The sequence below is a fragment of the Rhamphochromis longiceps genome, linkage group LG6 (genome assembly GCF_057381845.1).
Source record: "Rhamphochromis longiceps isolate RC_006_pf linkage group LG6, R_longiceps_female_GT1.1, whole genome shotgun sequence".
NCBI lineage: Eukaryota > Metazoa > Chordata > Actinopteri > Cichliformes > Cichlidae > Rhamphochromis > Rhamphochromis longiceps.
The window spans coordinates 10,713,118-10,729,876 of record NC_140562.1 but is presented as its reverse complement, the minus strand read 5'-3'; the positions used below and the strand labels follow the sequence as shown (position 1 = coordinate 10,729,876).

The 16,759-nt window shown below is 41.9% G+C and overlaps 1 protein-coding gene across 7 annotated transcripts in view; it reads right to left on the bottom strand.

Annotated features, from left to right (window-relative positions):
* Positions 1-16,759, bottom strand: part of cacna1ab (calcium channel, voltage-dependent, P/Q type, alpha 1A subunit, b) — a 117,047-nt gene that overhangs the window by 6,638 nt on the left and 93,650 nt on the right. For 2 of the 7 annotated variants that reach the window (XM_085409208.1, XM_085409206.1), the window contains exons 40-46: positions 15,695-15,798; positions 11,972-12,093; positions 10,595-10,730; positions 9,191-9,304; positions 6,894-6,929; positions 2,844-3,036; positions 136-374 (exon numbers count right to left, since the gene is read on the bottom strand). In XM_085409208.1, coding sequence (XP_085265334.1) covers positions 136-374; positions 2,844-3,036; positions 6,894-6,929; positions 9,191-9,304; positions 10,595-10,730; positions 11,972-12,093; positions 15,695-15,798 — 944 coding nt within the window. The remainder of the gene's footprint in view (positions 1-135; positions 375-2,843; positions 3,037-6,893; positions 6,930-9,190; positions 9,305-10,594; positions 10,731-11,971; positions 12,094-15,694; positions 15,799-16,759) is intronic. The other 5 variants (XM_085409210.1, XM_085409209.1, XM_085409211.1 and 2 more) reach the window with 5 other exon arrangements.

Genomic DNA, 16,759 nt, shown 5'->3' with positions numbered 1-16,759 from the left:
AGCTCAAGAGAAAGTGTCTCGTGCTTATGCAGAAATAGAGAAAATCTCAAACAATCCAAAATGCTCCCGATGAGACATTCTATAAAGAAATTAAACAGCTGAACCTTGACAATAATCTTTGCTTTTGGAGCCCACCTGTCTGTGACCTCGTCCGTCAGGCCCCTCGCTGGGTGACCGGGACCAGTGACGGTCGTGGGGATGCCTGTGGGAGTAGTCGTGGCGGTCGTGGCCGTACCGCTCCTTGTCCATGGAGCCGTGATGATGGTGATGGTGATGGTGGTGACGACGGTCCTTGGTCCGGCCACGGTCCCGCTCGCGCTCCTTGGGCGGCAGATCACCTGACTGTGTGGTGGTGCTGAGGTCTGTGCCCAGGCCTGGCAAAGAGACGTCTCAGTTTACATTTAAACCAATAATTTTATTATCCTTGAGAACATATTAACAAAAATTCTACTCAAAGATATTCTTAATTCTCAAGAAGTCTTTATCCACTTGATTAACACAATAAACTTTCCATGTTTACTGTAAAGCTAAAGTTCTTAAAACTGCAAAAACATGCAAGAAGAAAATCTACTCCAGTTGTGCAGTCAAATGCAGAACATCTCCACTCCAGAATCGATGTGGCAGAGCAGAGGATTCTCCATTAGATTAGAGAGCTCTTCAATTATAAAAGGGTTTTAGAGGTTAACTCTGTCAGCGTTGTTGCATTAGTTTTACAGCTGAAGCATGCAATTTGGACTCGCAATTAATGATGAAGTGGGCTGTCTGCTTTGTGCAATGTTCTTTTTAAGGACTTCTCTGTGCCAAGATTTGAATTGCACTAATATTTGTGAATATGATGATCTGTAAATGTATGTTGACTTAGGTAAATGGAGTAACTGCTGCTGAATTACTCTTGACCTGGCTGCAAACAACACTGCACGCAGTACTATATGTAGAAGTTTCTAAATGTCCATATGTTGCAATCTTAAAAGGTACTATCAAGGTACTATTTTGTCAGAAAGCAATTGCAAGTAGTTGCAGTCACCATCTGGTCACCCAGAGGTTCATTGGGCTTTACTCTGAATCGCTCAGTGACCACTTTCGATCACGAGGTGATTATACAGGTTGCATGGTGGGAGACAACCTGTCTCCAAACAATTATGGTCCTTCTAGGACTAACTAGAACCACTGATTGGTGAAGGTTTGTAAACCATTACCATCTAATGCATAAATGCAGTGTTAACGGATCGCAATTATGTGCAAAACACATCTGTCACATGATCTTTGCAATAGGAGACTCAGCTGATTGTATTTCGGTTCTATTCCTTTATAAAAGCAAGGTTGCTGAGTCAATTTGCAATTAAACCATTGCCCAATAATGGACCTAGCAACTAGGTCACTATTTGTGGAAGAATTTCTGAATTTCTGCTTCAAATCTATGAGGTTTGGCTCTGAATGTAAGCAGTTAATGTGAATTTCTGTGCATGTAGAAGGCAACAGCTTTCTGATGCAAAAATATTAATTTGAAGATGGCAGGTAGTTGCAGACATGGTCACCCTTGTTGAAGTCAAAGGCAGCAAGATTACAAATCCATTGCACACAGTTGCAATAAATTTTTGGACATGTTTTGGTCCTTAAAAACGTGATAAGTTAGATGAAGACAACATCGAACTTGAGGCTAATGTTTAATTTTAAAATATCCATTTGAATCTAAATCAATTCCTATGACCTTCCAGTCCTTAACTTTAGAGAAGGAAGAAGCATGTTTATAGCCTGGTACAAAAAAACCCCACTTTTGATTTCTATAGCTACTTCCCCTTGACCACAACTATGTTAAGGTTGCCGTGAGTCCTAAAGTATTCTTCTAAGTGATAGGCAGCTAGCTTAGCTGAACTGAGCTTTGACTGCTTATGTGTCTTTTGTAGCATTTTTAACTCACTTATTTTGCAGTTGTGGTTATGTGTACTAGCATATATATTACAAGAAGTCTATGTTACAATTTTTTTGAGTAGATATTCTAATACATTATTTGTATTTCAACATTAATAAGCACCTAGTCTCTGAATACATCTTGCTAACCAAGCTAATGTTACTAACAAATATTGTTACATCAATGACAGCCTTAAATAATAATTGATTTCTCATAGTGTCACAAATCACAAACCAATGGGTATTTTTTTTTATTCAGTCTACTGGTCAAACAAACGTTTCTTATGCTAACATGGCTAACATGCTAAAGTTTAGCATGCGAGGTAGAATTTTCTATTTTTCAGCTAAACCATCTATGATGTAGTATAGCTTAGCATAAAATGCCACATACTAATACAAATGGTAGCCTGTTAGCAAGACTTAAGTTTCTCCTTGTGTAAAGAGACTTGGTGACATGAGAAAACTCCTTTCTTCCAAAGCACAACCTGTGCTTGAATGAAATGACAATAACATATTTTCCAAATTAACTGTGAAGTCTTATGATTTTGTCTACTTATTTCCAAGCCACAGTTTATTTTTCATATAAAAGCAAAGTTAAATCAACAAATAAGTCAAATGCTCATGAACAGCCACAACAAACTTGCCCTATATTTGTGATTGTCCGTGATGCCAATTGTACAACCAATTTACATTATTTAATTTTAACACTAGCCCTCAAATATGGAAAGTTACAGTTTTAGGGATCTTCTCATGGTGTTAAACATGACAGTCTGACCACAGCAATCAAAACACCAGTCAGCTTAGCCACACCATCTGTACGCAGACGATGCACTGCTCTCACACTGAGATTTATGGCTCATCTTTCTTTGGTGAACTGAACACTGGTGCAGATGTTGGTCTGATTTCAAAGGAAATAACCATTCTGAGTTACTCACCCGTGTCCGCGTCGGTGTATCTGGTCAGGGAGCGCTGCGAGGTGCGGTGGCTTCTGTCCCTGCGTCCTCCATGTCTCCCCTCCTCAGACACCACCCTCTCCAGCGAGTAGTCGTCCAGCCTCACGCCCCTGCCTGTACGCCCATGAACTAGGCTGGACGTGGAGCGACGCATCGGACTTGTGTCAGTAATGGTCTGCGAGGACAAAGGAGGCAGAGTAGAAGAAAATACAGAAGAGGGAGATAGAGGCAGATAGAGAAATCATAAGGTAGGGGAGAGAAAGATAAAAAGAAGTGAGATTTAAGGCCTTGGACTGCTGGAGTGGAGTCCGTCCTCATGTCTGAGAAGGACACCAGTCACTTCAGTGACTTTTGCTGAGTATATAACATTATGGTATTGGGCGTATAAGTGCTTTATGATCCAATGCCAACTCTTGATTTAGATGCGTGGTGGTTCAGAACAAGACGGCAATTCAGGATTTCAGAAGGTGCAGTTTGATTTGATAATATGAATATTTGGCTTGTGTGCTGTAGTGTGTGGTGACCTATACAGATCTAAATATGATTTCTGAATAGCCTAATCTGACCCCAGCTAACGGCATTAGCATTCATGTAACTTGAAGGAAAGGACCTGAAATCCCTTAGTATTAAGTCTAAGTATGAAACAACATGTGACACCATGCCTCTTCACCAAAATATGGTGATATGAAACGCACAGATATAAACAGGGAACTCACAGGGAGAGGAGAAAAGGGTAGCGCGACAGAGAACAAGCATGAGGTTGAGCTTTAGAAACCATGCCTCACATGCACAGAGGAGCTATATTGCTTTTCCCCACAGCAGCCATATTTCATTTACATGAAACTCGGGTTGAGATACCAGACAGTCTTTTTATGGTTTGATTTATAATTAAAAACACAAAATGCAAAACTGAAAATTCCACATTACTTGGCATTTCTTAAAAAATGTGTATATATTTATAGCCATGAAAAAGAACAGATTTTATGTAACTTTTGCTTTTCAAACTGGCATATTATAATTAGCTGGATGACATAAATGTCATGCCAGAGGTATGAAACACATGGTAAGGAGAGCCTTAGTCCTCATCATTAATGAGAATGATGCAAAGATGGTGTGGGAAGAAAACATTACGCCAATCTGACAATAGAGCAGCAAGGGTTACATCTTATTCAAAGACTGATCTTGTTTCTCACTACATGCATACTTTCTTTCTAAGTATGATCGAATATAAATCAAATATGGACACTCTGCGGATAAGACAATCCATCATTCTAGGCGCTCTGAGCCAGAGCAAAAGCTCTTCAAGAACTCAACAGGAAAATCCTACACTAAAAAAACTACGAGACAAAATGTTTCACTGTCCACTGTCTGTTTGAATAAACAAAATAATAAACAAATATCAAAAGTGAGCTGGTGATGTGATTTACTTCCTGCTCACCATGAAGGCTCATCTACTCATCTCATCTACTCACAGCTGAAATGTGACCTACAACATATATACTGGGACCAGTTCTACATGATTTTCCTGCTGGGTTCATTGTCAGGCTTCTCTGATCAGGAAAAAGACCCTGCCCACACTGTGAACCCCCACAAAGCCTCACATTAACTCGATGATAAAGCAGGTCAGTCTGCAAGCAGCAGGCCAGACAAAGACAAACACAGGAGGATTCTCCGCCCTGAGACGAATGTCACCACTTACAGCAGTCTGTACACAAGCCATGCATGTTCTCTGAGTAGCTGGCAGTACAGAAATGTGTACACCCTTAATCCACCCACACACACACACACACACACACACACACACACACACACACACACACACACACACACACACACACACACAGAGAGAAAAACTTGTGTCGGACTTCGAATAGTTTATTTTGACAAAAAGCCTCATTTCTCCATTTTAAATTGATGAGTTTGACAAAACAGCATTTTGTAAAGTAATGTTTTATTGAAGAATAAATAAATATCATTAAAAACCATTAGATATTTACAAAGTTATATTCTTTTCCCCCATTATTTGGACACTACAAAGGCCAAAGCTAATATCAAAAAGTTGCATTGCTACACCCATAAATCGCAGAAACTTTACCTGCTGCCACTTTCATTGTTTTCAACATGGATCTTCAAGTTTCACAGAGAGGATCAAACTCTGTGTCAAACTGACCCACCCTCGACGTAGAGGAGCTCCACCCTTTGTGAGAGCAAGATTTCTGGCTATAATCTAGAGACCAAACAGAACTTTTGAGTGGAAGAGTCCAGCTGTGTCCAAATCTGAAGACGGCACATTAGGTGAGGAGCATGATCAGGAGTATATCTGTCTTTTTTCTTTTAATTTAAAAGGTTGTTCCCCAAGAATATGTCCCAAGAGTCAGACTGTCAAAGCAGAGTTTTAGGGAATGTTCTGAAAATTCTGACTGAGAACAATCAGCACTGGAGTGTGTTTTTGTGAGATGGTACTTTTTTGGCTAGAATAACAATATTTAGTCACTACCGATCCGACTTTCCAGATTTGACTAGTCTTCCCTGGTTTTTAGTTAGTTTATCAGTCTCTTTTGTGGTCTTATTGTATACCTTTTGAGAGCAGTTGACTCACATTCTTGTAGACATCCAAGCTCTCAGTAAACTAGTCCATTAACGCCTCATCAGGCAGGTTTCTTTCAGTTTTTCATTTTTGTTTCATCCCTAGTTATACTGTTAATTTTGAATTGAAAGCAACTTAATGTAAGGTGCTGAACACAACGCAGCTACATCATGAGCATCACACTCTGCCTTTCATGCCACCTTTTATGCTACTGAACATCAGGCTTTGACTAAAGCAACACCTTGCCTCATTGGCACACCACTTTCTCTCGCATCCACAGTGAGACTTTGCCACGTCATGCATGAGTAATGACATGCTGGCACCCTGCCTATCCCCGGTACTGGCCAACAGTCACATATCAGGGCAGTCCATGCTTTTCATCATACACTGTTGACCCGGTCTGCAGTGATGCAAAGGATTCAAATGCACAGGTAATAGACACACACAGACGAGCACACACAGACGCTGCGTACGAGCTGAACTCCTGTGAAACTCTCACAGGGAGTGAAAACAATGGAGCGCAGAGCGAGCTCAACATGAGCAAACTCGAGAGAGAAAAAGGAAGAAGAAAAAGAGAGACTCAGATAGCTCAAAGAAAAGCCGACAGAAGAGGAAGACAGAGGAGAAGGCCTGATCAAAGTAGATCTGAACAGTGACAATTAGGTCAAAGCTGAACCAAAGAGGCTCGAGTGCCAGATGGGTGGGGTTCACTGCATTAATGTAATAGAGGTTGACTTTTTCTAAAGGTGCATCAATGAAGGAGAACACAACCCATTACCACAAAAGACTATATGCAGACAACACAGAGATTTCTTTTAAAAAGGCATAAAATTCCTGCTTGATGCTGACTTTCATATTGTGTCTACAGACATGAACACAAAAGTGTGGCACAGCACTTAAAATGGTGGCTTTTGAAAACTAGATAGACGTTTGATTTATCTGAAATTTGGGAAAATCGCTGAGTTTCTGTCCAAGAGATGAATACCCTTTGCTCAGAACACTTGAGTGTGCAGCCACTCTGGAAACACTGGAATATTTGGTGAATGAGCAGAAGAGGTTTTGAATTTCCATTCAACCGACTGACCCACTTGGTTCCATCTCAGTGTTTGATTGAAAACTCAATCATGGCCCGTGAACACTCTGAATGGCTGTTGAAGAACAAATGTCGGCCACACAGAGTGCTGAAAATTTTGCTAAAATGGAAAGGATTTGGAAATGCAAACTGCCCTGAATACCAGGGCAGGGGCAGTTTCTTTGACACCGAATGGCGAGTCGAACTGTTTCACTGCTGTTCAGCTCCACCCATATGGCACCTGATGTGGGGCGAAATGACCAGCAAAACTACAATCTGCTGCAGATCCAGTTTGGAAAGACAGACTGTCAGAGAGAGACAGAGGAAACGAGCGGGGGAGAGGGCAGATGGAGATAGAGCAAGAGGTACATACACTGAGGTTATTTCCGCGAGGCCTGTGTCTCCTCCGCTGCAGAGCAGGCGAACACAGAGATGATAACGTATAGCAGAGCAGTGTAGCACGCACACGCGCGTACACACACACACGCACACAGAGCACAGGCCCGACGTAGCATAGCCACCAGGACCCGAGGAGAAAAAAGGATGGAGAGAGAGAGAAATCGATAACAGGATAAGACAGTGATTTGTGGAGGAGAGAAAGAGAGGATTTGTTTTTTGAAGAGGACAGATGAGGATGTCGGACAAAAACACAGGAGGATGAAAAATGAAATACAATAAAATGATATAAAGGAAGAAATGAAGGAGGAGTTGGGGTGCAGAGACAGGAGAAAGAGAGAAAGAGAGAGTTCAGTTAATTTCAGGATGTCTAGCGCGCAGCACACATCAGAGCCAAGAGATCTGCGGGCGAGCAAGAGGAGACAGAGGACATCCCGCGCCCCCCCCCCCCCCCCCCCCCCCCCCCCACACACACACACACACACACACACACAAACACACACACACACTTACCGAAATAGCACGAGCACTCTGGAAGGCAGAGCAGTGTTAGAATACAGTAAGTAACAGTGTACAGACGCACATGTATACTGTTTACACAACACACACGCTTAAACACAGATACACACTCACAGATACACGCACAGGATATTTTCTACAGAACGAGCTAGCTTTCCGTAGTTTCTGGATACTTTACGATTATAGAGACATTTTTCGTTTCAAAGCAGCGTCATATTAAACTACACTAAACCTCAACTCTATTTTTCAGAGTTGAAGACTTAGCAATGTTCAAATGTATAGGTAACAGACCTGGGTCAGGCAGTGTTTGCTTTAATGAGTGCATACTGGTGCGCAGATACTAAATATGAAAAGCATCTAAGACAATACAGTACAATAAATCACAGCCATTGGATAACTGTACAACAATGTGAGGGTAAGGTGATAACCGTTAGCTTTATTGTAACGTTACATTTAATAAGTGCTTCCACAAAAACGTAAGTAAAAAGGTATAAGCTGATTTTTTATTATGTACACAATCCTGCTGTTTACTCCAACTGCTCGGACAGAAAAGCCTTATGAAGGAACCAACATACCAAAGTGAGAGCAACATGACGTGATGCAGTGAAATGCTGTGGACATGAATGTGTTGGTGTGTGTGTAACTGCAGCCAGAGGCTTCAAAGTAAGTACGTAGGTCCACAAGTGCTGTATGTGACATGTGCTGAAATGTTTGATTAACTGAGTTTCAATAATCCTTCTTTAAAGTAAAAAGCAGATTTATTGCGTTATTTAATTAGATCCTTACTGAACTATTGCAACACCTGCCTTGGCGTGACAGGTTTAGCTAACACACCTCCGACTGTGGAGTGCTGGAAAAGCTCTCTGTTGGAATGGATTTGTGTGCCACAGTTAAGTGAGGATACACAAACCTGATCTGCAGATGTATCGAATCTTTTTTATTTTTGTCAAAGTTTTGTCAGTTAAAAAAAGGCATGCCTTACATGCGTGCACCCATCATCATACACGCCACAGCTTCACTTCAGTGACAGCGTGGGTAGCTGAGATCATGCTCTTCATCCTGTCAGTCATGGCCCAGTATAATGAACGGATGACCCACTTTATGTGTAACTTTCACGTCAACAACCGTGTGCTTTGTTTCCCTTTAAGTGTTGCAGACGCTGAGTTTTATTTATTTCGCAGCTGAAGAGTGACTCTGGCCACAGTTCACACGGGACAGACACACCAAGGATTCAATGGAAATGGAGCGGGGAGCAGTGACAGGGGAGGGGTTAAATATTCTCTACACACAGGTCTTCTAGATGTATATTAATATACATATCTAGGACACTGATCCAGCCTTCAGACCCAGTTTTACATTCTGCAGTGCTGCTCAGAGATGGAGCTTGGAGATGAGCAGTGATGGGTCAGCTGCTGGAGGAGTGAAGGGTGAAAGGGAGGCAGTGCTGGTTAGAGGATGGGTGGAAAAAGAGGAGGGAAGGGAAACGAGACAGAGGGAAGTGAATTTACAGCAGTCTCCTGTCCTGACATTGCATCCTAAGTGGCACGTCTCATTCAGAGACCCAGAGTTACCTGAAATGCTTTAAGAAATATGAAAAATTATTATTCGAACGAGAAGGTTTTAGATGATGTCAGACTCGTTCCTTTTTATTTGTTTTAGGATGCAGAGAGAAGCTTTTCCAATTCACTTCAGCTGTCAGGCATAATGTGAGAGAGTGAGGATGACAGTGAGTGATGGTGAGATGAAGGTGCTCACTTGGTTGTCTGCCGAGAGGCGGGGCATGGAGAGGGTCCGCCCATGCCCATCCATTGGGTGATAGGGCTCAGTGTCGGAGTACCCGTCCCGCCCCATCTCCCTCATCTCTACCGTCTGTAAAACACAATGAGAGGGGGCGTGACCACTGTCTGCTGAGGGGGAGACTCACTGACCAATCGAGCGAGGGGCATGACATGATGTTAATGAGTTACAAGGATAGGATTATTCATATGATATTAGTTTTCTTTTTTTTCAATTGCAGGACGAATAATAGGACAATTTATGCAACAAGCTGCATAAATTTAGTGTGGGGATGGATTAGGTCAGCTTATAAACTATAAAACCACATAACCATAATATATTTAGATCCAAAATCCAACAAGGAAATACTTCTTTGGAACCACTGGAAAACTATTTTAATATCAAGCTGCCAACCCTCTGAAAACTGGAGCCTCTCAAGAGCTCAACAGCCAACTTACACAACTTGTAATTCACATTTCGTCTTTGTGCAGCCGTCATGGGATTCAGAAGGGAGACGAGGCACTGGGGAGTAGGAGCACCCCAACAGACAAGCAGAAGTAAAGGAATAGTGGGGAGGAAAAGGTGTAGGTCACAAAACACATCTGTAAACTTTAAGCCACTGACTCGAGAGGAGGTTGGAGAGGAAACAGGAAAACTCAAGGGAGAGGAAGATGGTCAGACTGAGAGAATAAGGCCGGGGGAACATGGACTAGGGGGAGGAAGATGGAGAAAGAGAATGAAAGGAGAAAAGTGGGCACATCTGGAAAAAGAAAAAGACTGCTGTTGTGCCTGCGGAGTAACAGCAGCAACATCGAAACGGCAGGAATGAAGGAGCTGATTAAGTGCAAAAGTCCAGGTCTGTAAAGGTGTCTTCCATGGCTTAGATGCCTATCCATCCACTTGTGTGCTTAGATAATTACAAAAAGACATTTCTAAATAAAATGCTCGCCAAGGAGCAAAGGAAACCAGGAGGTTAATGACACACCTTACCTGTCTTTAACTGCTCTCTTTAGAAAGCTGCGCTTTTCACTTTACAATGTAGAGCTCTGAACATTTTTACAGGTTAATATAAGATCGTTTCAGCTTTGAATTAGCAGCGGACACTGAAGTGGAGAAAAACCCTCTGAAATGTTTTGAACTGTATTTATTTAGCAGGAAGTTTTACATGTTAGATGCTTTAGAAAAACGTAATAGCAAGTAGGGTCACTGAGTAGCTACACAAACTGAAAAACCCTGCAGAAGTAGGTTGTTGAGTTGGGATTGCAGTTTCTTCCCTTCTCTATTATGTCCACAGATATTACTAGACCAGTGTGGAAGCAGGGACTGGTTGGGTTTAGACTGATGTTACCACGGTGACAACATGCATGTTCGGTGTCATTATACCTGGGGGTTGTGACGGTTGTCGTGGAGGTCGTCGGGGTAGGGTCTGTCCGGGCTCCAGTTACCCGTCTTTTGGAACATTTCCTGGGCTTTGGCCGTCACCCATGACTGGCTCTCAGTCATGCCACCCTCAGGAGGTCTGGCACCCACACACACACACACACACACAAACATAAATATGAATATTATTGGAATGCTAGGGATACTGTAATTTTTCAGTAATCCTTAATGCAACAACACCGAATTTGCAGAAGACCAAGGAATTAATTTAGAGTGGGATCAATATGTCGGCTACTATTGACCTGTTTACTGATTTATAGAGTCCGTCTAAACAGGAGCTGTACTTCAAGCTTAATTTTAATCTTAGCATGGTAACATGATTACAGATACTATAATTATCATATTGTTGCTTATTTATTAATCCTTTATTTATCCAGGTAAAAAATCTCATTGAGATTAAAAATCTCATTTCCAAGAGAGACCTGGCAACAAGACCTTATACTCATGTCTTGATAAACAGCGCTTGTACTTTTTCTGTATCTGATCTGATTTATGTTTACACTACATTTAAAATCCAAGGTTTGGAAATGAAAATGAAAACAAAATTACATTTTAATCTACACTTGAGGAAAAACTAATATCATAATTAACTGAAAAATAACTATGTTACAGAGATCACAGTGTATATTTGTCAGAGGTTTGTTTTAAGGATTAGGGTTTCTTTACCTCAAACTTCTCAATCACAGTAAAACATCAGTATATTATTTTGTTTGATGTGATGATATGATTTAAAAAAAGAGAAGCATGAGATTCAGCTGAGGTGCTGTGGATGAGCTGGTGCGAGCTAGTGGCACCATCTTTCTCTGCAAAGACTTTAATAAGTCTTTAATAAGAGAATAATGATAAAGTTATCAGAATTCCAGCAAACTTTGAAGCATCCTAACTGTGGCATGTTTTATAATCAATATCTTTCAAAGTTTAAATAAGGAGACCAAACTAAATAAGAGTTTTGATAACCTTCAAGAAGTCACATGATGCCTTATATTCTAAATATGGCTCCTAAAATATTATAGTGAAAAATGTACAAAAACTGTAATAAGGCATAAAAGGTCTGGTCAAAAAAAAAAAAGAAGAAGCACATTTTGCTTGTTTTTACTTTCAAACCTTTCCTTTCAGCTCACTATAGCTCACAATCAGTGTTAAAGGCATTAGCTGGAATGGAACTGGCACAAAAGGGGGGAAAATAAAAAACAAACAAACAGATTTTTTGAATTGATCTACAGTGTGGATGCGACTGTATGCTTAATGTATTTGTACTGGACGTTTCTGTCTGAAGCGCCTCATTGCAGTGTGTATGGGCTTCCCCCGTTTTCTACTCACATGCTGTTGATGTTGTCTAGCTGCGTGCTGGAGAGGCCGTTCTGGCCCTGGCCTCCCTGGCCGTCTGTGCCGCCTCCCTCAGAGGGCGGCTCCATGCGCTGAAACATTAATGGCGTTCGGTTCTGTGTGAGATACACGACATGGCCTGCAGGCTTGCATCAGGCACACTCAGGGGGGCAGACACAGGACACAAACACAGGATGCACTCGCAGCATGCACCCACACGGGGGCGCCATCAGCAAGCACATGGCTGTGGGTATCCAAGGTAAAGTTTCCCCAAAGACTACTTGATCTGGAGTCTGCTTGCTACCCAGAAAGTGTTAAAGGGACACTGTTAACTCTGATATGTTGGGTAGAGATTCAGGGTAGCAAAACTGATCTCAGATCTGTGTCAGAGGGGAGCTTTTACCTTGAGGTAAGATTGCTCTTAAATCTCAGGTCTTGGACCAGGTTCTCATACTCACAAAGTATATCTATATAGAGACATTTTACTCAAAAATCATATACTGATCTGCCAAGTTGTTTTGAGTAACATGCCATTTCAAGAGAAGTAGTAATCTGATCCTAAACCAGCAGTATTAAAAAGCAACTTCTGCTTCCATCAGACAGGTCAAAGGTCAAGCCGTTTTACTCTCAGGAGATCCTGTTTCAACAGAGTCCTCTCTGGAGTGGCTTAGCGTTGATGGTTCATGACTGCGAGAGCCCATGTCATGTCCCTCCATGGTCTGGAAGCTAAAGGCTGGAGGATAAATGACTGAAGAGCTGCTCAGAAACAAATTCAAACCTCTTCAGACACATCAGGCTGATCTGTTGGACAGGAAGTCCGGCTACAATGTGCACCATTAATAATGGCCAGCTTTGGTTAGCTGCTTAAAAATGCTGACATTATCTAAGCTCGCCACAGGACACACGTCATACTGATTGTGTCAGACACAGAGACAACCGATATGACTTCTGTTTGTTCTCACGAATGAAGTCACAAAGATATCACTTTAAAAAAAAGCCATAAGTTTTTTGATCCTGTCCAACTGTCTTTTCCAGTGTCAAGGAGAAAAACTGTTTAAGTTTGTCTCTGAACAGTTTTGTTCTAGCACCAGAGCCACTGATGGATCCTGACAAAACTCATGGTAGAAATGTTTAGATGGATAGGATAATGACAAACAGAGAAACACTGAACACCTCTGGCTCCAACTGAGTATGTTTCTGCAGTTGTGTGTGTATGAATGAATGCTTCCATGACAGAATGATTACACAGGGAGACACTGGTCTCAGGAATCTTCCCTCAACGTCCCCGCAGACAGAGAAGGGAGCAGGCAGATTCAAAGAAACACAGGCTGAAGAGAATGGGTCTCGGTTAGAGAAACGTGGTGGCAATCAACCTGGATTGACCAAATAGGGAGAGCTTGACAGGTCAAAGTCTCTAGCTTCCTGGAAGGATAAATAGAAGACAGAAGGACACAGATGGCATGGAGGATGGGCACAAGGGACATCAGACAACATCCATGCCAAGGAAACAAAGTAGCCAACAAAGACAAAACAACAAAATACTGACAGACAACGATAACAAACAATGACTAAGACATTTCACACTTGACATGTGCACAGCAGGAATGAATGGAGGCAAAGAGGTAAACAGATGAGTTGTTAAAGAAAGGAGCCACCCTTAGCTTCTTTTATTAGTCATTTTAGGTCTAAAATAAATATTTGTCAATTTTACTTATTTTCTCTTTCTGATTTGGGGTCTGAGCAACAACAGGAAGCCGTCACGACCCGAACGCCTCACTGAGGACCCATCAGGAAGCATTCTGCCTCAACTGCCTCCTTTCAATGTGGAGGAGCAGCACCTGTACTCTGCCTGTGTGTGCAACCTCATTCTTCAGGGTCACTAACCACAGCTTGTGGCCATAAGTGAGGGTGGGAACATAGATCGACAGGTACAGCATCTAGATGAGGTCAAAGATATCACTGACGTTAAGTAACCTTAACCATTAACCATATGTTTTGAAGAAAAAACCCCTCAAGACTTTGGAGAACATTTTGCAAAAGCCCAAAGATCACACATTTTCATTGTACAGTGCTGCTAGACCTTAGAGCAGAGGTAGGGAACTCCAGGCCTCGAGAGCGGGTGTCCTGCAGGTTTTACATCTCAGTCTGGGTCAAAACACCTGAATCAAATGATTAGTTCATTACCAGCCTCTGGAGAACTTCAAGACATGTTGAGGAGATAATTTAGCCATTTAAATCAGCTGTGTTGGATCAAGGACACGTCTAAAACCTGCAGAACACCAGCTCTAGAGGCCTGGAGTTCTATACCTCTGCCTTAGAGGGTTAACCAAAAGTGGGCTTGTTGGCTCAGAAACTAAGGAAAGCAGCTTTCACTAGGGAGCACTTAAATCTGAAAAGCCACATCCAGGCAGTTCTGTTCACTAATTACTGTTTGCTGAAGAAATCAGCGTTCTATGTAAATGTGAAAATGTTCCATCATGCTGGATGTGAAAAATTAACTTCTGGCACGTGTGTTTCTTTTTCACTTGTGTGCCTTTATTGTGTGTGCATTGGCCACACATTGCACATTACAGAGGGTGGATAGTGTTACTTTAACGGCAGGATCCCAGTGGCAATGCTATGGGTAATGCCGCAGGGGGATGATAGGATGACTGAAAAGTGAAACCAAATGCCCAACCCTACTGGGTATCCAAACCTGATGCTACAGAAAAAAAAAGACTTCTCTAAATATACACGTGAAGATTGTGGGTGGATTCTTCCTTCAAAGCAGCATGGTAATATGAAAACAAAGACTGCAGCAGAAAAGAGGAAAGCAGTGGCGAGATAAAGTAGAGATGACGAGATGGTTAAAGTCATCGTGCACTGCTGATGTTGAGAGAGCTGGTGTCGAACTGTCCGTTCAGTCCGATGGGATAGCCTGCATTCAGGACACACGCTGTTTTTGACATGATGTAGTGTTGGTAAGAGAAAGGAACAACATACTCTCCATTCACCAATGCACTCCTTCATTCGACAAAATGGAAATCTGGAGACAAGACATGCATCTGAGTCAGTAAGAATGAGCCTGACACCATTTCATGGGCAAATCTAGGAGCGATTGCACAAGTGGAGAGATGTTTCCACACAAGCGAGTGCATCTTAAAGGCATTCATTGACACAAGGGGACGAGCACTGACAAGGAACAAAGGTAAGGCCATGTGGTATCATCATCATCATCATCATCATCATCATCATCATCATCACTGTTCAGAAGATTACAAGCAACAAAATCCTTAGTTTAACCTTTGGTTATGCTTTATCCTCCTTACCATGCTCAAATTATCCATGATACAAAACAAACAAAACAAGTGAAAGTGTGGGGGAGGGTCAAGTTGCTAACTGTCTGGAAAAGATTATATAAAATAACCCTTTTAGCAAGCTTTGTAAAATAATAGGCTTCTTGATCTCTTGGTTAGCCAAGAAAGCAAGAAGGTACTAGAAAAAGTATGCAGATTTTTAGAAGCATGCTAAAGAGACGGTACAGTGCAAGAGGGAGGTAACCTGTGCTCAGAAGTGTAGCTGGGAGTCAGCACAGGATTTAAATGTATAAGACATGTTTCTTATTCTTTTAAATCCATATCTGGCAGAAGAACGGCAAACAAGAGACGACCAGGAGGAGGAACACAAAAAGAAAAAAGTCTTTCGGTATTTGGAATATTTCTCTGGCTTGGAGTCTACCTGTTCCTCTCGCAGGGCCTGCAGCTTTTTCGTCTTGCTCTGCCGGTAGTACTCCATGATCATCATGGCAGCGTAGATTTTGCCCACCGTCAAGTCTGTGGCTGCTGAGAAAATGACAAGTTACCCTGCAAGATTAGACCCGAGTGTGATGGGACCCTGAGCCATGGGGGAGGGATGGGAGTGGGGGACAAGACACAAACACTGACAGAGAAATACACAACATGCATAATCCACCAGCAGCTGGACATCCTAGCTTAGCATTAAAAAATAAATAAAACTGTAACGTCAACAAAATACTCAGCATTTGCTTTTTCTGAGCTGAGGAGCTCCTAGCTTTAGCTGACAGAGGTACACGCCGAGAATATTTGATCAGAGGTTACTGATACTTCTGAGCAAAGAAAAACTTTAGTTTCAGCAGTTTTGGTATGTGGATAAATAAATCAAATATATAAATTAAATACATTAAAAGTTTACCAACCATTTAAGCAACTGGAAAGCTTTGGGTTTTGCTAGGAAGCATAAACACTTGACTCTGGACCAATAAAAGAAGGTAATGTGGTCTGATGAGCCCAGATTTACCCTGTTCTAGACTGATGGGCACGTCCCCGTATCATCGAGCGATGACGTTTTTCTCAAGAAGGCAGCAGCAGGGACAATTTCATGGTTTGAGCCAAGAGTTGTATCATGACCGCTTTCATACATTTCAGAATGTCAGTGGGACAGTTTGAGCTCTTGTTGGGAGAATAGGGACCAAATCTATTTAAACTGCTTCAGTCTGCACACAGTTACTGCTGCCACTGCAAGCCGATTTGCAACCCACCTCCACCCCAGCTTCTACATTTCATTCCATTATGACTTAATCAATGTCATGTTGACCCTATCTAATGTTTGTTATCAATGATGTCTGCTCTCGATTTTACTGGCGTTCTTCCCACCTTAGGATTTCCACATATGCGTTTTACAGGGTGGGAGGATCCCAGAACAAAGCCATCCCGGCAAATATGAAAACAAATGAATTCTTGGGAGAAATTTATGAGCAAGCACACAGTCTGAAAGTTCACATAG